Source organism: Cetorhinus maximus, chromosome 13 (genome assembly GCF_964194155.1).
Source record: "Cetorhinus maximus chromosome 13, sCetMax3.hap1.1, whole genome shotgun sequence".
NCBI lineage: Eukaryota > Metazoa > Chordata > Chondrichthyes > Lamniformes > Cetorhinidae > Cetorhinus > Cetorhinus maximus.
Genome location: NC_135891.1, coordinates 24,792,281 through 24,815,784, shown reverse-complemented (window position 1 = coordinate 24,815,784; position 23,504 = coordinate 24,792,281). Strand labels below are relative to the sequence as shown.

Below are 23,504 nucleotides of genomic sequence, written 5' to 3'. Positions count from 1 at the left end.
TCACATAAGGTGCCAGGCTTGGGAGTTTTTAGTTATTGTATAAAACCATTGTAAGCTGACAGCATTTGAAGCAATGTTTATCCATTTTATCAATAATTCAATGAAGTTCGTATCATTCTCACATCTCAGCTTTGGTAATTTCCTTACAGGCAATTATAAGGTTGTAATCATTCAAATTGTTATTTGAAAGTTTTCCCCCCAAACCCCTTTGACACCAGTTTTACTAGGGCTCATTAGAGTCATGAAGTATCAAACTGTCACAAAAACCCAACAAGCTGACAGACATTTAGGGAAGGCAACCTGCCACCCTTACTTATTGGTCTGGACTACATGTGAATCCAGCCCCATACAAATGTGGTTGGCTATTAACTGCTCTCCAAGAGAGCCTAGCAAGCTATTCAGTTATATCAAATCACTAGAAATTACTTCTTTGAAGATTATTCATTGTTGTTCCATGGACAAATGCAGCAGTCAATTCATGCAAAGCAGATCAGACCAACACCAAGGAAGACAAACCCGTTTTTCAATTTTATCTTGATGCTGTTGATTCAGGAAACAACATTGGTCAGAACACTTTTGCCCATTGGATCTTTAGCCAGTTGAGGTTTTAGTTTAAAACTTCATTAAAAAAACAGCACTTCTAACAATGCAGTATTCCCTCAATACAGACTCTAGTCAGCCTGGAAAATGTGCTCATTTGGTCCTGGAATGGACCTTAAATCTCAAAGTTTTGACTTAAAAGTTCTACCAACTGAACAAACCTGACACATGACTCACTTAAATTATTTATTTTAAATAGGTTCCTATGTCTGCTAAGCAGGGGACTGCTCTTTAATGCATTAAGTGTGCATCTATCAACAGTGATTTCTTGGCTTCACGTTTTTCTTTACAGCTTTGTTTTAAAATTCAAATCTCCTGTATCTCCAGATATGGTGATGGATTTTACATTCCCAAAATGGGGCTGTTGTAGTCCTGCGCATGCGGTCCTGCATAATACAGTAGTCGGGCGGATGCTGAAATCATCAGCCTGCCCGCCACTTTTAAACACCTCATTATCAAGCATTTAAGCTTGTTGACAAGCAAATTAACTGGAATAAAACATTGCCCGAACCATAATACGGTGAGTGCACATGAAACACAGTCAGTGAGAGGTACCTTTTTTGTGAACTATTGAAAAGAAAGGCTGCAAGTAGGACTATGGCTGACTTTAGCAGAAGAGTCTGCTGCTAAAGCTGGGAGATTTAGCTATTGTTGTTAATTGTGTTTTTCATTACATTTCAATCTGCATTAGGGCATTTCGTCAAGGAAGGGGACAAAAAGAAAGTGCTCCAATCAACATGGCACACTACAGCATCTGTGCTGTTCATCACTATACGATATGGGAATTGTCCATTCTGTTGGAGACACCTCCTCCAGTGAGGAGGAGAACAGGAGGAAGAGGGCAGTGGCCAGGGACAGGTGCACCATGAGAAACAACAAGGTGAGCAACCTGCTGCTGAGCAAGGGGCTTCGGAGGGAGCAACATCAGACAGACAGAGGTAGGCAAAGGCATTACCCTGCCAACCGAGTCTACAGGGTCAGCATGCCTTACCTGCAGATGTTGGAATGACAGTGCTTCCAAAGACTGCCCATCTCAAGAGTGACAGTCACATTCCTCTGTGACATGTTTTCTGGGGAGATAGCCTCCAAATGTGTGGGTAGCCACCTGATGTCTGTGGCCTTAAAAGTCACTGTGGCATTGAACCTCTTCACTTCAGGTTCATTCCAAGCATAATGTGGAGACCTTAGAAGGATTATCCAGCCTGCAGCCCATCACTGCATTAAGGTTTGCAAGGATGCCATATTGAGACTTGCCAATGAGTACATCTCCTTTACATTTGGCTATGACGGTCAAGCGCAAAGAGCCAGAGGCTTTGCAGTCATGGCTAGATTTCCAAAGGTTCAAAGGCTAATTGATTGCATCCATGTTGCCATAAAAGCTCCATCTGAACAACCAGTGGCATTTATAAATAGAAAAGGATATCACTCCATCATTGTCCAGATTGTGTGTGATCATAATCAAAGAATAATGCAGGTGTGTGCCCATTGCCTGGGTAGTAGTCACAATGCATACATCCTTAGATACTCTCAGGTGCCAAGATGTTCACCGGCCTGTAACCTTTGGATAGCTGGTTGCTCAATGATAAAAGATACGCTCTAAAGAAATGGCTGAAGACACCAGTGAGGAATCCACTCCAAGATGGAGCCTGACAGGAGGTCTAATGATAGCCACACTTCAACCAGAGCCATATGCTTCTGATGCCTGGGCAGATCAGGTGGCATTCTGCAATATGCACCTGTGACTTATGGTCATTGTCTGCTGTTCATTGCACAAGCTGACCCTCCAGAGAAGGGAAGACCTGGCAGGGGAGGAATTAATGGAGACAGTCCCATCCTCTGATGACAAGTCCGATGAAGAGGAGGATGAACCATGCTGTTTTGTTATGTGGTAGGCATTTAGACAGGGTTTGGGGATTGTCTACTCTCCCAAAAGCATGCTGCTTGAGTCTACAGTCTTTTTAACCACAACTATTCATTTACAGCAAGTACTTACACATTTGGACCTCCACACGAGCTAAGGGCTTCTGCTCTCTGCAAGCTCTCTTTTACTACTCAGTCATGTGATTTGACATCATTCTTACATCAACATCATGTATGCTTCAGACGTTAACCCTTCACTCTACACACGCCAGGCAGCTGTACAAGCTAGTCTGCGGGAGGGTCTGGATCCCCAGGAGACACAAAATTCTCTTATACTTAGAAGAGTCCAATAGCAAAGTGCCCCCAACTCAAGAACAAATTCATGGCCCTTGGCACCTTCTCCTGTTACCTCCCTCTCATTAACACCAGGGCAACATGAATCATCAAATAATGTTGAACAGAGGGACCAACATAAACACAAACTCTCTAAACAGTAGGAATGAATCCAATTCAAAACCATCACATCACACCTATATAAAGCAGAAGTGCAGCAGGAGCATCATGTGAAAAGAAAACTCATTTATGTTAAAAGGAACTTAAAACAATGTTCAAACATCACAAACAAAAAAGGCACTCACGTGTGACTAATGTGGTTTCTCTAGGTTATTTTCTGGGTGCTGCAGTGTGCATGGTGTTGCCCCCACTGCCAACTGTGCTGTAGACAGGCTGCTGCCCATTTTGCCCTCTTACCTTGGATGACTTTGGAATCCTCTAGCCGTCTGAAGCCATGAGGGCCCTGGCATGGTGGGAGTCTCCTGCACAGTGACAGGAGGCTCATCTGTTGCTGTGGCACTCAGAGGCATCTGTGCCAGTGGCAGAGGGGCAGAGGAGAGGCTGCCTCCGACAGAAGCACCCTGACAGATGCCCCCAATGGCATCAGCAGCTGCTCATCCACTACCCTGAGGTCCATTTGGCTCTCCCTGCTTTCCTGAAATGGACGAGGACCTGGATATGACTCCAAGCTCCTCGTCTACCTCTCCCCCTGGCTCTCGGGGTTCAGATCCAAGGTGAAGGACTGAGGATCATCAGACATACCCATATCCCATCAGTGAGCTACTGGGTTTGACCCTCCATAACAGTTGCAAATCTCTCAATGGTGGAAACCGTGCGTTCTGTTGAATGGGTGATCACAGTGGTTATAACCTGGATGGACTTCTCCACTGTCTGTGCTAGTGCATGCAACCTCTCTGGAATCTTTCCTCAAACCTCGTGCTGGACATCCAGCATCTGCCGCCTGACGGATGACTCCAGAGGCTCATCACCAGCCTGGAGATCAGCATCTAGGTTGCCTCCAGCATTCCTCTGACTGCCAAAGGCCTGAACTATCTCAGTCTCTGACAGCTGATCTTGCAACTGTGATGTGCTCGCACCAGAGTGTGAACCCCTTACAGGCAAGTTGCGCATACCCACCGAGGTGTGTGTATCTGTGCTGCTGCTGGATATGGAGCAAGGATGTGGTGCTGCACCCTCTGAGGCTTCCTCTTCCTCCTCAGAGGTTAAATTGGTCCTTCGAGCCTCTTACTTGCAGCTGCTGATGTTGCACCTGTTGGAGAAAAAAAGGAGAATTAGTACCATTATCATTTGAGGTGAGTTTGCAGAAACTTGCTTTCTCAAAACAAACACTGGAACCATTGGAAGATGTGATTGAGTGTTTGAACCTTAGCCCCTTCAACATGGAGACACATCTTCCTCCCCAAATTCTGTAAGTCTCCAAAGGCACAAACCATCAATGCCACCATCCCACCAACTTCCCCAGCTTCCAACACCCTCTCCACCCCATTGTTTGCAGGAATTATAGATATGCACCCTTGGAATCTCACCACCCTGGGGCTTTTCTCCAACCTCACATTGGCCAATGGCTCAGCTCCAAACGCTGGCAGCCAAATCCAGGACCTCCTCCTCAATGGGTGTCCTATTCCTCACTCAGGCACTGTGCACCCTCTTCTGCAAGTAAAGAGGGAAATTGTAATGATGATGATGTGCTACAATCATATCTTCAAATGTGTGGCCTATGTGTACTATGTAGGTGCCCAATATTTCTCAATGCTTTTTGCCAACTAGAAGATGTTGCAGTTCCATAATTCCCATTGCCATGTAGAGTGGCATGTCTGTGTCATGCTGCCTTACACTCTTGGGCAACACACAAGACAATCCCATAATTAGCCCATCTCACACCCTTCAATATATGGCTGTCTCATAATGGTAGCACACTCACCCTTGCAGATTTCAAGAGGTCCTTTAGCCTTTTTCAGCACTGTAACCAGGTTTGTTGGCCAGCCCCAAGGCTGCTGACTTCCACTGTAACCTCCATCCAGGCTGCTTGTGTCGAGTTGGGAGGTCTCCTCTTCCCATCAGCAGGCAAGAGGACCTCCCACCTATGACTTACAGCCTGGAGGAGGACTCACAGGGCATCATCATCAAGCCTTGGACCCATCCTTGGTCTGGGGCCCTCTCCAGCGCCTGGCTGCATTCTCTCTGTCATCTGTGGTGAGACCAAAGGGAGTTAAAGGGCTGATTTTGAATGCTTTCTAGAACATTGTTATTTGTAAGGGGAATGGGTCGGCTGCATTCAAATGTTCTTTCTTCCCTGGCAAAGGCCCTGAATGCTTCAAAACCAGCAGAATAGTCAATCTCTTACCTCCTCCAGTTCACTGGATGTTGAATTCTTCCTCAGAAACAACTTCAGCCCCCAAAGAATGCTTTCTGGTGCAGCTGCCACAGTCCCGTGCCAGGGGTACCTTTAAATTGGTGGCCGTGACCATGTTCCGGTTCATGGCCTGCCCCCTCTGTTCCTGGCTGGCCTGACTTCTGATCATCGATTGGGTGCGCTGCCTAACCTTCCTGGATGTGGTTGACCAGCTTCCCACCAGGCGGCTATTAATTGACGGCTACACACATTACCGATATCTTTCAAGGGGTGGTGAGGGTGGGGCAGAAGTCGGTGATTCATGCACTTCCAGATCAGACTCACACCCGCCATGGAACAACGTAAAACTCAGCCTATGGTGTGGGAGAATTGTGTTCTCAGCTGAAACTTAATTGATGCATACACATTTGGGAAAATGTTTCGAAGGCATGATAAATATACAGGACAGACAGTAATTCCACTGAGATTTGACAACTAAATTATGGCCTGGATTTTGCCACGGTAATGACAGAGAAACTGTCAGCATTCTCTACCATTACTCCACAGAAACTGACAGCAACTTTGGGTATTCGGAGCAGAATAATGTGGAAATCCAGGAATTGCTGTTAGTGTATATATACTCCTCCACAGGGTGTGCTGTAGAGGTTCCACAAAGTGCAATCGCCCTTGCAATTGGTGAGAGCTTCCACTTCTACACTGTTAGCCTCACTGCAAAATCCCTTGAAAAAGCTACACACCTTGTTGAATGATGTGTAACTGGGACTTAATGGTGTGTTAACTTCACAATTACTGCTAAACGCCCTGACCAGCGCTGAAAATGTCAAATTTCTCCACAATGATAGAAAGATCCACATATTTAAAAAAAATATATATATATATATATATTCTTGTTTTATAAGCCTGTTTATCTTTATTTTAGCTTCCATCTTGTTACATTTATTTTGCTGTCTGAAATTAAATTAAAAAGTGAAAGATTCCAAATGCTTTTAACTTCCTGGTAGGTTGTGTGTGTGAATACTTCAATTTGATTGGTTGCCAATGCGTTAGCTAATGTCACTGCTGCTGTACACTAAGGCGTTCCCTTGACTTGGTGCCAGAGTTAAGCTGCCATTGGGAAAGGGGAAAATTACATTACAGATATTGCTAGATCTTTGGACAGTTTTCTTCCAGGTCACCAACATCCTTGCTTCATCACTGACCACAAAATGCAGGCCGATATTCAAATATAGCCAACATGTCTGCAGAGAGAACTATCTTACTTCAAAAGGCCAAGTATTTTCTAGTGTTGAAGTATTAAGATGCCAAACATATTTGCCACGGGTGATATAATAGCAGATTTACAAGACAAAAAGCCTGACTGAAAATATTATTTAGTAGTCAGGTGATTAAATTAATCATGTGCAAATCATACACCTTTGCTTTCTTGTAATCATAAAATAAATACATTCCCACGCAACCAGCATTTATATTGCAATGAAACCCATTTTTCTGTGTCCCCGTGTGCTATGTACAAATTAGCAGTCTGTGGAGATTGTAACATTTAAAGTACAGGATGTTCGAATGTTAGTTACATTTGTTCCTGCCTAGTTGCAAGGGTGAGACCCTTTTGGAGTGTTATGATAGGTCACCAGACCAGTTCAAGGGTCAGTGAACAGCAGTTCCGAGCCAGTTTTAGTGAGTCAATCAGTTTTAATCAGAAGTCAAGTGTCCCAGGCAGGGGACAGAGAGAGGGGAAAGGGAGAGGTCCCAAAGGGAGAGGGGACAGGGAGAGGTCCCAAAAGAAGATTCCCAGACAGAGGCCAGGAAGAGGACCCATTCAGTTAAAAAGTAGTAAATTGGCTCAGGGGATGCCCTGGTAATTGAAGAGGGCTCAGAGAAAGCCCTGGCAATTGAGTATGGCTCAGGAGAACCCCTCAAGAAGGCAGAAGCTTGGTGACTCCGTGTTGCAGGCCATTGGGGCAAAGGTATCCTTTTGGAGCAGTAGTATTCTGCTCAGAGTTGAAGTTGTACTTGTGAGTTGGTGCTTGAGTATATACTCTGGAATTCAGGAGAATGAAATCCTGAGAGACAAGATTAAAACTCTGTGAGGCAGGCTGTTGTTGATGCCATTTGAATTGGAGCAACTTTTGGAGAGAATTCCAAGGCAAAATCTTCAAAGGTGAAAACTGGAACCTCTCGTGAGAGGAACAGGTTTTCAGTGAGGTTGGTTGACTCACAGTGCTTTTGGCTGCTTAAAAACTTCTGATTTTTAAGGTCTTATTTTGTGGTTCATCGTTCGTAAGGACTATATTTTATAACAACGAGGAGCAAGGAAGAAGAGCCCTAGAGTAATTGATATTATTTGATATTAAGTATCTTCCAAAAGTTTAATTTAATTTAAAGGGGTAAGTCATGGCAGGAGAGCTCAAAGCCGTGGTGTGCTCCTCCTGCTCTACATGGGAAGCTGGGAACATTTCCAGTGCTCGGGGCCAGCATGTGTGCAGGAGCTGTCTCCAGCTGCAGCTCCTGGAAGCCTGGGTTTCAGAGCTGGAGCGGTGGCTGGGGAAACTGTGGAGCATCTGCGAGGCGGAGAGTATCATGGATAGCACGTATAGAGAGGTGGTCACACTGCAGCCTAAGAATCCACAGGCAGGAAGGGAATGGGTGACCACCAGGCAGAGCAAGAGGACTAGGCAGGCAGTGCAGGAATCTCCTGTGGCTATTCCCCTACAAAACAGATATACGCTTTGGATACTGTTGGGGGGGAATGGCCTCTCAGGGGAAAGCAGCAACAGCCAAATTCATTGCACCACGGTTGGCTCTGCTGCACAGGGGAAGAGTAAAAAGTGTGGGAATGCAATAGTTATAGGGGATTCAATTGTAAAGGGAATAGATAGGCGTTTCTGTGGCTGCAAACGAGACTCGAGGATGCATTGTTGCCTCCCTGGTGCTAGGGTCAAGGATGTCTCAGAGCAGCTACAGGACATTCCAAAGGGGGAGGGTGAACAGCCAATGGTTGTGGTGCACAATGGTACAAACGACATAGGTCAAAAAAGGGCTGAGGTCCTAAAAGCAGAATATAGGGAGTTAGGAAGTAAGTTGAAAAGTAGGACCTCAAAAGTAGTGATCTCAGGATTACTACCAGTGCCACATGCTCATCAAAGTAGAAATAGCAGGATATATTGGATGAATACATGGCTGAAGGGATGGTGTGAGGGGGAGGGTTTCAGATTCCTGGGACATTGGGACTGGTTCTTGGGGAGGTGGGACCTGTACAAACTGGATGGGTTACACCTGGGCAGGACCGGGACTGATGTCCGAGGGAGAATATTTGCTAGATTGGGTGGGGAGGCTTTAAACTAAAATGGCAGGGGGATGGGAACCTATGCAAGGAGTCAGAGGAGGGGAAACCAAGGACAAGAACAAAAGACAGAAAGGGGTATAAGAAAAGTGATAAGCAGAGAAATCAAGGGCAAGAATCAAACAGGGCCTCAGTGAAAAGTAGTGGGATGGGACAAGTAATGTTAAAAAGACAAGCCTTAAGGCTTTGTGCCTTAACGCGAGGAGCATTCGCAATAAAGTGGATTAATTAACTGCACAAATAGATGTAAACAGGTGTGATATAGTCAGGATTACGAAGACATGGCTGCAGGGTGGCCAGGGATGGGAACTCAACAGGGGTATTCAGTATTTAGGAAGGACAGACAAAAAGGAAAAGGTGGTGGCGTTGCTGGTTAAAGAGGAAATTAACACAATAGTGAGGACAGATTTTAGCTCCGAAGATGTGGAATCCGTATCGGTAAAGCTGAGAAATACGATGGGGCAAAAACCGTTAGTGGGGGTTGTACATAGACACCCAAACTGTAGATGTTGGGAATGGCATTAAACAGGAAATTAGAAATGCATGCAATAAAGGAACATCTGTAATTATGGGTGACTTTAATCTGCATATAGATTGGGCAAATCAAATTAGTCACAATACTGTAGAGGAGTAATTCCTGGAGTGTATATGGGATGGTTTTCTGGACCAATACGTTGAGGAACCAACTAGAGAACAGGCCATCCTAAACTGGGTATTGTGTAATGAGAAAGGACTAGTTGGCAATCTAGTTGTAAGAGGCCCCTTCGGGATGAGCGGCCATAATATGATAGAATTCTTCATCAGGATGGAGAGTGACGTAATTGATTCTGAGGCTAAGGTCCTGAATCTTAATAAAGGTAACTACGATGGTATGAGATGCGAGTTGGCTATGATGGATTGGGAAACGTTACTTAAAGGGATGACAGTGGATAGGCAATGGCGAACGTTCAAAGAGCGCATGGGTGAACTGCAACACTTGTTTACTCCTGTCTGGCACAAAAGTAAAACAGGAAAGGTGGCCAAACCATGGCTTACAAGGGAAATTAGAGATAGTATTAGATCCAAGGAAGAGGCATACAAATTGGCCAGAAAAAACAACAGACCTGAGGATTGGGAGCACTTTAGAATTCAGCAAAGGAGGACCAAGGGATTGATTAAGAAGGGGAAAATAAAGTACGAGAGTAAGCTTGCGGGGAACATAAAAACTGACTGTAAAAGTTTCTATCGCTATGTGAAGAGAAAAAGATTGGTGACGACAAATGTCAGTCCCTTACAACCTGAAACAGGGGAATTTATAATGGGGAACAACGAAATGGCTGACCAACTAAATACATACTTTGGTTCTATCTTCACAAAGGAGGACACAAATAACATACCAGAAATGTTGGGGAACACAGGGTTTAGTGAGAGGGAGGAACAGAAAGAAATCAGTATTAGTAGTGAAATGGTGTTGGAAAAATTGATGGGATTGAAGGCCGATAAATCCCCAGGGCCTGATAATCTACATCCCAGAATACTTAAGGAAGTGGCCTGAGAAATAGTGGATGCATTGGTGGTCATCTTCTGAGATTCTATGGACTCTGGAACAGTTCCTACAGATTGGAGGGTAGCTAATGTAACCCCACTATTTAAAAAGGGAGGTAGAGAGAAAACAGGGAATTATAGACCACCCTCCTTAAACGCTTATATTTCACCTCTCTTCTATTTTCACTTAGTTCTGTTGAAGGGTCATTCGGACGTTAACTGTGTTCCTCTCTGCAGATGCTGCCAGACCTGCTGAGTTTATCCAGGTACTTTTGTTTTTGTTTTGGATTTCCCGCATCCGCAGTTTTTTGCTTTTATTTATAGACCAGTCAGCCTGATGCCGGTAGTGGGGAAAATTCTAGAGTCCATTATAAAAGATTTAATAGCTAAGTACTTGGAAAACGGTGGCAGAATCAGACAGAGTCAGCATGGATTTGCAAAAGGGAAATCATGCTTGACAAATCTACTGGAATTTTTTGAGGATGTAGCTAGTAAAGTTGATGAGTGGGTGTCAGTGGATGTGGTTTATCAGGACTTTCAGAAGGCTTTCCGTAAAGTCCCACATAAGAGATTGGCGTGTAAACTTAAAGCGCATGGGATTGGGGGTAGTGTATTGAGATGGATAGAAAAGTGGTTGGCAGACAGGAAACAAAGAGTAGGAATAAACGGGTCTTTTTCCGAATGGCAGGCAGTGTCTAGTGGGGTACCGCCGGGATTGGTGCTGGGACCCCAGCTATTCACAATGTATATTAATGATTTAGATGAGGGAACTAAATGTAATATCTGCAAATTTGCAGATGACACAAAGCTGGGTGGAGGGTGAGCTATTCACAATGTATATTAATGATTTAGATGAGGGAACTAAATGTAATATCTGCAAATTTGCAGATGACACAAAGCTGGGTGGAGGGTGAGCTGTGGAGGGTGCAGAGATGCTTCAATGTGATTTTGGCAAGCTGAGTGGGCAAATGCATGGCAGATGCATGTTAATGTGGATAAGTGTGAGGTTATCTACTTGGGTAGCAAAAACAGGAAGGCAGATTATTATCTGAATGGCTATAAATTGAGAGAGGGGAATGTGCAACGAGACCTGGGTGTCCTCATACACCAGTCGCTGAAGGTAAGCATGCAGGTGCAGCAGGCGGTAAAGAAAGCAAATGGTATGTTGGCCTTCATAGCCAGAGGATTCAAATACAGGAGCAGGAATGTCTTCCTGCAATTATACAGGGCCTTGGTGAGACCACACCTGGAATATTGTGTGTAGTTTTGGTCTCCTTATCTGAGTAAGGATGTTCTTGCTATAGAGGGAGTGCAGCGAAGGTTTCCCAAACTGATTCCTGGGATGGCGGGACTGACATATGAGGAGAGATTGAGTCGGTTAGGATTATATTCACTGGAGTTCAGAAGAGTCGGTGGGGGGGTGGGGGGCGGGGGTCTCATAGAAACCTATAAAATTCTAACAGGACTAGACAGGGTAGATGCAGTAAGGATGTTCCTGATGGTGGGGGAGTCCAGCACCAGGGGTCACAGTCTGAGGATACAGGGCAGACCATTTAGGACTGCGATGAGTCGAAAATCTTTTCACCCAGAGACTGGTGAGCCTGTGGAATTTGCTACCACAGAAAGTAGTTGAGGCCAAAACATTGTAAGTTTTCAAGAAGGAGTTAGATATAGCTCTTGGGGCGAAAGGGATCAAATGGTATGGGGAGAAAGCGGGAGCAGGCTATTGAGTTGGATGATCGGCCATGATCATAATGAATGGCGGAGCAGGCTTGAAGGGCCGAATGGCCTACTCCTGCTCCTATTTTCTATGTTTCTAATGCACCTGGGTGGGTCGGTTAGCTCAGTTGGCTGAACAGTTGGTTTGTGACGGAAAGTGACGCCAACAGAGCGGGTTCAATTCCCATACTGACTGAGGTCATCCTTCTCAACCTCACCCTTTGCCCAGGTGTGGTGACCCTCAGGTTGAACTCACCACCAGCTGTCTCTCCAATGAGAGAGCAGCCTATGGTCCTCTGGGACTATGGTGACTTTCACTCATTTCAATCAGGTTGTTGAGAAATGCATGGGCTCTGTCTCGGTCACATCTACCATTTGTCATGTAGTGTGGTGTGTTCTACCATAGTTTGCTTGTTAATTCACATGCACCTCAACTTAACCCTGAATGTTTGAATATAAGATAGATATTGTAAATTGTTTTATCATTCTGGTCCTGTATAGTAAAGTTTATTTTTGTTTGTTTGTTTAAAACCTGTAGAATCTTGTGGCTTTATTCTTTAGCAAATGTCTTGAATTCAAACTTTGTCTAATTGAAACAAGACGTTATTGGTCCCTAACCGAATCTTACCAAAAGCAAGGGGCAGGCTGGTCTAGGATCATAACAATATGAACTGTAGTCAGATTGTCACAATATCATTTGAAAAAAACTCTATAGCCATCCGTAAGGGCATGAAACGTACCACTGAGCACTAGCAATCTTTTTTTAAATTCATTTACTGGATGTGGGCTTTGCTGGCTGGGCCAGCATTTATTACCCATCCCTAATTGCCCTTGAGAAGGTGGTAGTGAGCTGCCTTCTTGAACCACTGCAGTCCACAGTGCTGTTAGGGAGGGAGTTCCAGCAACAGTAAAGGAACGATGATATATTTCCAAGTCAGGATTGTAGGTGGTTTGGAGGGGAACTTCCAGGTGGTGGTGTCCCATCTATCAGCTGCCCTTGTCCTTCTAGATGGCAGTGGTCGTGGGTTTGGAAGGTGCTGTCGAAGGAGCCTTGGTGAATTCCTGCAGTGCATCTTGTAGCTGGCACACACTGCTGGCACTGTGCGTCAGTGGTGGAGGGAGTGAATGTTTGTGGACGTGGTGCCAGTCAAGTGAGCTGCTTTGTCCAGGATGGTGTCAAGCTTCTTGAGTGTTGTGGGAGCTGTACTCATCCAGGAAAGTGGGGAGCATTCCATCACATTCCTGACTTGAACCTTGTAGGTGGTGAACAGGCTTTGAGGAGTCAGGTAGTGAGTTACACATCGCATGATTCCTTGCCTCTAACCTGCTCTTGTAGCCACAGTAATTATATGGTTAGTCCAGTTCAGTTTCTGGTCTTGGTGCTGCCTTATATCAATGAAGAAGCTTAGATTATATTACAATAACATCGTATGGTAATTTCCACTATAGGTATGTCATTTCAGGCTGGGAATATTAAAACAAATCTGTGAATCTTCATTCTTCACATCTTGACAGCTTTAGGAAATCAAAAACTGATACAACTCATTTTGTCCTATCCCTGCAGTTTACAGGATATTGGATTTGAAGATGTCACCACAGATGCACTCAGTTTGCACTGAAACAGCATAATTAGTTTGAAAAAATACTGTTGCACAGAGTTTTATTGCACATATCATAATGCCATGCATTGCTAGGATCAAAAATACATCCCAGATGGAAATATGATGCATCTTTGAAATGACTAAGAGGTGCATGTCACTAATTCATTTTCACAAGGGTTGTACTATCTGAAATTATAACTATGACTATCAATATCTACGTGTTGGAATTGGAAGGAAATATAGTGCATGACTTTGATTCCTGAAATTTTAAAGTAATTATCATATTTTTTATCTCAATTTCCTGGATTATACTTATACAGAAATTATGCCAGTTTAGGTGCCAGTCTTGCTGCAGGAATTTATACCAATATTCCCTGCAGCTCTCAGTTACCTGCACAGGAATAAAAAAACTGTTGTCAACAAAGTGCAAAGGCAGTGCCACCAATAAGAGCAATAGACTTCAACTACAGTGCCCCAGTCTAAGATTTCCTTACATCTTCTACACCTCTTCCATTATTCTGCAGAGTAGGGATATGCCCATTGGGAGGGCAAATCCAACTGCTTAATACCTACATGTAATGGGAGAGCTGGGGTCCAAAACATTGCAGAGCTCTGAAATTGAGAGCATTTTGGTTAGGTATACTGCATGTCTCAGTAAGAATAAAGAAAAACACTAAGTTAATCACTATCAAACTCTAAAAATCTCAGTTACGGTATATCAGGTGATTAAACAAGGAAGTGCACTTGTGTCATGCTTTGTTATACTTGGAGATTACAGTGATACAGAAAAGGGTGCACTTACTATTAATGCAATCAGATGACATGATCATCCAGGGCCAAAATAAGTGTGATGTGTACCTGCGTTGTAGATTGGGTACATGAAGAATGTGTCATTTATTTAAATGTGATGGATAAGACGTTACAGCAATGGTGAGAAAGACTGACTCTGTTAAACAGATGAAAACACTTCAATGTAAGTTGAGTTTTGATGCCATTTTGTCACTAAGGTGTTCTCTCTGCAGCTGTCCTCCTGATGCTTTACTCCTTGCTGTTTTGCCTCCAACACAGGTACAACATCTCCCCAGTAATCTTCCTGACCAGGACCTTTTAAATGCCAAAGTTGTGCTGGGTACAGCAGGTTAAAACTATACAGGATACATGATCTGGAGCACATTGCAAAGTCTTGCTTGATCTATCAAAGCAGTGAAATACCCTTTAAAACCCCCATAGTTCTCTCAATTATCACTCTGGTAGAGACATATACTTCACTGTATACTCATCGGCGGTTGCTCTTACAACTCTTTGAGCATGGATACAAGGGGCATACTTTGTCACTCACAAGCATCCATTTGTTAGACTACACATCACAAAGAACTCAAAGATGACAGAATTCCTTAAGGTGACTGCAGTCAGACAACTTCTAGGAAATGAAGGCATCTTTGCATATTGTCACACAACAGCTGAAAATTAAAGAAGAATGTCAAGAATGTTGAGGGAATTAATGCTATAAGCATTTAAATTTTAAAAAAATTTGTTCACAGGATGTGGACGTCACTGGCTAGGTCAGCATTTATTGCCCATTCCTAATTGCCCTTGAGAAGGTGGTGGTGAACTGTCTTCTTGAATCCATGCAGTCCATGTGGTGTAGATACACACACAGTGCTGTTAGGGAGGGAGTTCCAAGATTTTGACCCAGTGACAGCGAAGGAACAGCAATTTAGTTCAAAGTCAAGATGATGTGTGGCTTGGAGGGGAACTTCCTGGTGTTCCCATGCATTTGCTGCCCTTGTTCTTCAAGGTGGTAGGGATCATGCATTTGGAATGTGCTGTCGAAGGAGTTTTGGTGAGTTGCTGCTGTACCATCTTGTAGATGGTACACACTGCTGCCACTGTGCGTCAGTGGTAGAGAGAGTGAATGTTTAAGTTGGTGGATGGGGTGCCAATCAAGTGGGCTGCTTTTTCCTGGATGTGTCAAGCTTCTTGAGTGTTGTTGGAGCTGTACTCGTCTAGGCTAGTGGAGAGTATTCCATCACGTTCCTGACTTGTGCCTTGTAGATGATGGACAGGCTTTGGGGAGTTGGGAGGTGAGTTACCACCAAATTCCAGTCCTCTGACCTACTCTTGTAGTCACAGCATTTATATGGCCCATCCAGTTCCGATTCTGGTCAATGGATAGCCCCAGGATGTTGATAGCTCGCAATAATATGAGTGTATTACATTCTGTATTTTGAGAAATCCATTAATGGAAAAAGCTGCACCGTGTCCTGCTGCCATACTGAGTCTTCTAGTATGCATACAAGTGACTTAATAAATACGCATCTTTGAGTGGTATTTCACAGATCGCACATGGCTCCTTGAAATAAGCCAATGGCATAAATGCTGTGTGCAGTCACCACTTCCACTGCCCCAGGCAGATCATCTTGACTGTAGAAGCTGGCACAGATCTCTTATTGCACCCTTGGTGAAGCACACATTTCTAACACAAAGCTCTAAAGGTCTTCAAAATATCTAAGTAGTCTGTAAATATGCTTTGTGAGGTGGAGAGGCAGCAGGGGTAATTTTTTTATACGATACTGCTCTGTTTCACTCTTTTCCTCCATATTGCACTGGTGGCCCTCCTCAATTAAAATTGCACCCAAAAGAAATTTCTTTTGGAATCCCAGGGCAGATATTACCATTGAACTACTTCACTCTGGCACAGCAGCTACAGTGTAAATGCAGCCCACAACAACAAATGGTTCATAAGTCTGACTATAAAATGAAAATTATACCACAGACAAAAATAAACATTATCCACATTGATACATCCTCGTACTAGATGTATGTGATGGTTGACCAAAAGGTCAGTAAAAATATACAAACAAAAAAAGGTTGTCATTTCGACAGCATCCAGACATTTTGTTTCTTGGCGAAACCATTTCAGGAAATTGAAGTATGACTTATTAACAGCATCTTCCACTAATGTTTCCATCAGCTGTGGCTCAGTTCATAGCACCCTCGCCTTTGAATCAGAGGGTTGTGGGTTCATGTCCCACTCCCGGAAACCAAGAACTGTGATTGTACTCGAAAAGAGTTGCAATCTGTGACTGTTGATAACTCGAAAGAGTATCAAGCTATTTTGGAAATAAGAGTTTGTGAAGGAAAATTATAGTTCATTAATTATTTTCTTGATATACAGTTCTGCTGATGCATTGTCAGTGCCATATGCATTTTAATTCAATAACTAAACCATAATTATATCATAATACAACTTGCAAAGCTACTTAATTTAATACTATTGCATTGTCAGAAAAAGTTAAAGAGGCTTTATTGATAGAATATTGATAGAATCCAAGTATTGTGTTATCTTATGTTATTTCACAATCACTGTTTTCAACCCCTGCATGGTGCCAAAATATTTGTGCCCACAACGCAGTGCTATAAAGAAATCAAGCTGGGTATTTAGTCTGGCGGTGACATCTTTTAAAATACAATTATAACATTACGTCAAAGCTCCATTGTTATACTTATACTCAGACTAAATTGGTTTAACAAAATGTACCAGTTTCTAGGAATTTCTCATTTTGACTCATACTTCCACAAAATAATCAAAGGGATACAAAATTAAAATCAAATTATATATTGCTCAAAATGGAGTTAAAGCCACAATCAGAGTAGCCATGTCCTTATTAAATGACAGCTCGATGGACCAAATGGCTTACTCTTGCTCCTACTTCTTAATGTTGTTATGTTCTTATAAGTTTCAGAATCATATAAATTTCTGCTTTCAAAATCTGCTTCTCAAAACAATGATTATCTTTGTATATTATTTTACCTGATTGGAGCTCCTCTTGATTGAGCTGGCTTCAACAGGACTGTGATGGTTGTGTCTGACTCATTCAGTGGTGCATCTGTATCATACAGTGGCATTGAAGGGGCTATCAATGGAAATCAAAATTAATCATAAACAGAAGGCAGATATCATCAGGTTAGTACCCTTACAACAGCCAATCATTTCATTTTAAAAGCTTTTATTTTTCACTTAGGAGCCTTTATTTATGTCCCACTGTGTCATATATCCATCACTTCCAAGACTGAGGCCAATGGCCTGTTACCAGGTTTCAGCACTGTAATTCCAATCTGGCCAGTAGGAAATGCTGCTGGTGATACAGACAAACTGCTGTGTTTATTTTATGCTCCTCACAGGCAAGAAATATCTTGCGAACACTTTACAAATAAGGAGGAAAGGGATAAGGTGAACATCGAGCATGGGGAATGAGAGGTTAGGATGGGGTGGAGGAATTAAAGATAAGGCCAATAATAAGAGTTTTAAGGAGGTTCTTAATAGGAAGGGAGGTGCAAGATAAAGGAAACTAGGTAGAGGTCTAGAAAGCAAGTGAACAGCGGCTGAATGAATGGCCAATAGTAATAAAGGGGTAGTGAGGGCTGAAGCAGTCCGGTGTTACAGAAGCCACAGGCACACATTATCCATTCTGGAAATCACTCCTATCCTATTAGGAAATCACCATTTTATCATTGACTCTGGTCTCTCCCCCACCTCGGATTTCCCAACTGTAACTGAAATCAGGTCGGAAATTACAAATTCAACCTTGAGCTTAATCACTTACTGGCAATCACAGGGCCACTGAACAATTATTAAATTTAATCATCTCTAATTACTGTTCACAAGAGAGTTTTAATAGATTTAGATTTTAGTATTGGAGGCTTTCTGCTGTTTGCTTGTCTGTTGGTCGAACTTACCGGCTGTTTTATGAACTGTAAGTCCTAGACGTCAACAAGCACAATCAAGCATAACTCACGAATATAAAATCTTAAGTCTTTCTTTAAATGAAATATCCAGTTTCACTTAAATAAAGTACTAAAATACTTCAGATCTTATTTGTTAGTGATAATGTTTCTGGTCTGTCATGGCAAGGTCAAATAACCCTTAGGGTGTTGCTACTAATAGTGTCATTAAATATGACAGCTATTCACCTGTATTTAGTGAACATCAAGTATTTGAGAGATGTTTGACAAGCTCATGTAAATCATTTCAACCCAGATTGACACCTAGGGGTAAAAATTGGATTTTGTTGTGCCCATTTTGCAGACGTAAAATTGGCATTCAGGCCCAATTTCAGGGACTAAGGGCTGAATGTTACGAGCCCTATGATGACTGCCTCGGAGGTAGGAGAACTGGTAATCTGGTGGGAGAAGGCATTGGGAGGGAAGTCCAACATCTTCCCACTGCCAAGGCATACTACCAGCGGTGAGAACCTGGTAAGGTGGCCAATTGAGCCACTTAATAGCTCAATTAAGGGCTACTTTCCACTCTTGCCAGCATTTTGCTCGCAATGGGAGGACTCTTTGCCATTTGGAGAGACCTCCCAGCGGGCTCACAGAGGAACAGGGGAGTGGCCTCTCCATGGCCCAAAAAGAGGCCCTCTGGCAGAAATGACCACCCTGAGGCTAAGGCACAGCCGCTGGAATACGACACCCTCTCCCCACCCTGCCGATCACCAAGGCCTGCCAGCCTGGCCCCGGCTTGCTGAAATGAACTTACCCAGTCTTTGAGGTCACCTCGCCACGGAGGAACCTGACCATTCATCTTGTAGTCCCAGCAATGGACACTTCTAGGGTGGCAGTGCCGAGGCTGCTAAGCTGCCAGCCCTCTGATTGGGTTGGCTGCCTCCTCAATTGGATGGTAGTCCCACCAGTGGCCTGTTATTGGCCACCATTGGGATCACAGTCCAACTGGGGTTGGTGGCCAGCCTCCCAGAGCTGCTGGCCCAATCAGAACTTTTGGTCCCTGCAGGAGAATCACTTATAAATTCAGCCCTAATATCCTGTGCCCTAAAACCTGACAAATATCTCACCCGAAATTGGGCTGGAACATTTTTCAGGCATAGGGCACTGACACCTAAGAGTTGCATTGGGCTCCTTGCATCTGCTAATATGGAGACTACCACTGGGTTTTGGATCCCTCCAGGAAATTGACTTGACCACGGGGCTCTGCTCAGGTCTCCTAGACTTGGGTCAGAATTTTACACTGAATGAGCAGGCGTGCATCCGACCCAAAATTGCGTGAAATAGCACAAGACGATGCCGGGCGCGTGTCCTGACATTATCCCGCTCGCATGCAACGTTTCGGTTGGCGAATACACCCGGGAGTCGAAAGCGTACCTGCCAACAATGAAGTGGACAATTAAGCCCATTGAGGAGGCAATTACTAGAGACCTTACATGGCCCGTGCACTTTTATTGTTGGCGCATGGGCTAATCAGCCAGGTGGCCTTCACATTTTTGCACCATGCTCGATCCAGGGTGGAATAAAATGTCTGGGATGAAATAAAGTAAATGAAGTTTAAGGGCTGCAGTGTTATGAGTTCCGCTGTTCCGTTGCTTGAATTTGAATTACAGAGAGTTTGCGATATTTTACGTGTGCAAATTTCATTGGAACAATACTGTAACTCCCCGAGGCAGCTCCACAGCATTAGTTAGCCTTCAGGGAGCTCGTTGGAAACGTCCACCCACACCCTCACTTCTCTCAGCGCCAGCCCTCTTCTCGTGCCACCCCCATCTCTCAGCAGTGCTGAGCCTCTCTCAGCGCTCGCTTCATGCTGGCTGCTAGTTAACTGGCGCCAATCAAGTGTGCCCGACAAGCGCAAAAATCAGGCTCTGATTGCAGCCTAACTCTTCATTGTTATTGCAAACGTAACATTTTTTTTTCAAATCTATGTGGAGCCAGGAGGAGTACGTCTGATAGCGTGTTCACCATCTAGCAAGTGTTATGATCTTGAACCAGATTCCCCAAGTATTTGCCATGATCTGGTTAGGGACCAGTAACTTTTTGTTTGAAGTAGACAAAGTTTGAGATCCAAGCCACTTACTAAGGGATTAAAACCATAAGATTCCACTCCTTTTGAACAAATAAAATGAACTTTACTATACAAGGTCAGAAAGATAAAACAATTTACCATATCTATCTTAGACTCTAACATTCAGGGTTGATAAGAAGTACATGTGAATTAACAGGCAAACTGTGGTTGAACACACCACACTGCACAATAAATGGCAGATGCGTAAAAAACAGATTCCATGGATTTCTCAACAACCCACCCAGGTGTCAGTTAAATGTGAGTCATCCAATCTAGTTGAAACTCTGCCTCTCTCACGGGGGATTTCAGCCTTCACCTTCAAAGATCTCACCTTGGAATTCTCTCTAAAAGTCACTCCAACTCAGATGGCTTCAATGACAGCCCACCTCGCAGGGTTTCAATCTCATCTCCCAAGACTCCTTTCCCCTGGATTTCCAAGTGCAACTTCAGTTTTTCGTCTGTGTCACGCAGAATACTACTGCTCCAAAGGGTTACCTTCACCCTAGCGGGTGCAGAGTCAACAACCTTCTGCTGCCCCCTTAGATCTTCAGGGCTCCTCCTGAGCCCCATTACTTAAAGTCTGCCAACCGCAGCACTTTTTCTGCTTGGATTCTCTTTCTCTGCTCCTCTCTCTTTCTTCCTAACTGGGACCTCTCCCTGTCCCTTGCCTGGGACTATTCTCAGAAATGGCCCTCTGCTCCTGGTCACATAATGTGGGTTTTGTGCTGTTTCCTTTGTACATATGCACAATGGGCCTGCTCTTGACCCAAAGAACTACAAAAAGCCAGATTGCCCATGCACCTCCCACTCCCAGTCCATACATTCACAGAAACTCCCGGGATCTGTCAAGGCTTGGAGTTTCTGGCCTCTGCCCAATGAGAGGGTAAGTCGGATATCGTAACATAAGCCAGGAGTGTGATGAAATACTCTCCACTAGACTGGGTGAGTGCTGCTCCAACAACACTCAAGAAGCTTGACACCATCCAGGACAAAGCAGCCCCTTTGATTGGCAGCCTATCATTCATCTTAAAGATTCACTCCCTCTACTACCAGCGCACAGTGCCTTCTAAAAGATGCACTGCTGCAATTTGCTAAGGATCCTTCAACAGCAGGTCCCAAACCCTCTACCACCTAGAAGGACAAGGGCAGCTGACACATGAGAACACCACCCCCTGCAAGTTCCCCTCTGTATCCCACAACTATATCATGTCTCCTTCAGTGTCATTGTGTCAACATCCTGGAATTCCCTGCCTCATAGCATTGTGGGTGCACCTGCACCAGAAGAACTGCAGCGGTTCAAGGAGGTGACTCACCACCACCTTCTCAAAGGCAATTAGGGATATTATAATGCAGAAGGCCAGTTGGTGAGGGATGGTACTGGAGCCAATCTTTACTTAATCTGACATTTACTTCTGGAATTAAAAATTACGAGCACACCGCCCTCAACTCAACCCCACTGCTATTTCAATGCATGTTTTTAGTATGTTCTCAAGTTAAACTTCAGTTAATGCCAACCACTTGTCTACAATTAAATACAATTAAAATACAATTAGAAAGTATGGGAAATAAATGATGGCTTAACCAGTGACACTCACTTCCTTAAACAACTTTTTCAGTCAACAAGGAAATGTAAGTTAGAATGTCAAATGGTACAGAAAGAACTATCAAGAGAAAGAAGATTGGATTGAGAGGGATGAATAAAGGACACAAAGAGAAAGTTAAAAAAGCAGTTATTTTTAAAATCTCAACATCAATTAAGACCTGAAGAACTGAGAGTCCACACTTATAATGATTAGGTTTCGGTAGCAGATAGGCGCTGGTAATTGCAGCAATTAATGTGTCATTAAATGGATATTAGGACTTAAAATGACTTGACCTCACCTTCTGTTGCAAATTTACATTGACCCTGATTTTTGCAAAGTTGTGGAAACTCTGCAGGCTTTCCAAAATACCGGGTGGGATCTAGATTCAGAAGCTCTCTTTCTGACAGACCCTATTTTTGCTAGTAGGGGAAGCCCAAACACATGAGGAAACCCAAACTCAGTAAGGCCATTTGAGCTCAGTGCTGAGTTCAAACAGATCCCATTTTCACTGTAGCAGAGGCCTTGACTTGCAGTGTGGGAGTCACAGAATTTCAGAGTAGATGCAAATGCTCTTGAAGTGCAGATAAGAACTGCCATGATGTCAAGTTATTTAGTCCCCAGCCCCTTAGAGAAATAAAAAAAAGTTGTCTCTGTCAGTGAGAGGTAAAACAAGCCCTCTGTTCTAGCAGTTACAATAGATGTTTGTTGACATTACCCTAAGGGCTCCTTGTGAATTAAAAACAGAAAAATGCTGGGAAAACTCAGCAGGTTTGGCAGCATCTGTGGAGAGAGAAACAGAGTTAATGTTTCAAGTCTGTAGCTGTTTCTCTCTCCACATATGCTGCCAGGCCTGCTTAGTTTTTCCAGCATTTTCTGTTTCTATTTCAGAATTCCAACATTTGCAGTATTTTGCTTTTATTTTAGGCTCCTTATGAATGCTTGGCTGCTATCCACAACCTACAATTATCTCAGCAGATGGTCTTTAAGTTCATAGTTTGATGGACAACTCAAAGAGGTTAGTAAAGGATTAGATGTATTTGATGTGGTTATGAATAGGAGTCTGCTTTTATATGGGATTCAGCAATTGATGAGTTGTAAAGATTTTGAATGTGCTTCCATGAATGAGAGTATTTTTGTATTATAGTGAAGGCTGCAATAGATATTTAGACCTTTCTCTTATTTCATCTCAACATGGTGGGTACTTCATGAGTTGGCATGGTGGGAGTAAGGGCCAAGGGTGCTGGATGGGTTGCCATGGTTGGGCATGAGTTGAGATGAGTGGGGCATATGGAATGGGTGAGGGAGAGTGAGGGGGTGAGGAGTGAGGGCTAGAGGGTCTAAAATGTAAACAAACAACTGGGGATGAAGTTCCAAGAAACATAGGTCTTTTAAACAGCCCGCCTTGGCACTTGGCAGCCTCTGTGGCCACCTCCAATCTGCATCGGGGAGAGTGGGCCCAATTTCATACCCCGTCCACCCCCGGAATGTAGATCCCGCCATTTAGGAGAGTTTCTCCCTGTGTGGGTGGGGTAAGCTGGGAAATCTCCTGACTCATGCTATCCACTGTGGGAGCAAAAATTCGGGCCTTTCTATCCGGAGTGCAAACACAGGAACCTCAAACTGCTCAATCCATTTGAATGGGGAGCCAGACAGCCGGATACTGTTTTTGCAAAATGAATATCAGAGTGGCATGTGACTGACAGCAAATTTTTTA

At 43.7% G+C, this 23,504-nt stretch overlaps 1 protein-coding gene across 5 annotated transcripts in view; it reads right to left on the bottom strand.

The window, feature by feature from the left end:
- ptprt (protein tyrosine phosphatase receptor type T) overlaps positions 1–23,504 on the bottom strand; it is a 1,450,199-nt gene that overhangs the window by 450,871 nt on the left and 975,824 nt on the right. For all 5 annotated transcript variants that reach the window (XM_078555116.1, XM_078555118.1, XM_078555117.1 and 2 more), the window contains exon 11: positions 17,166–17,268. In XM_078555116.1, coding sequence (XP_078411242.1) covers positions 17,166–17,268 — 103 coding nt within the window. The remainder of the gene's footprint in view (positions 1–17,165; positions 17,269–23,504) is intronic.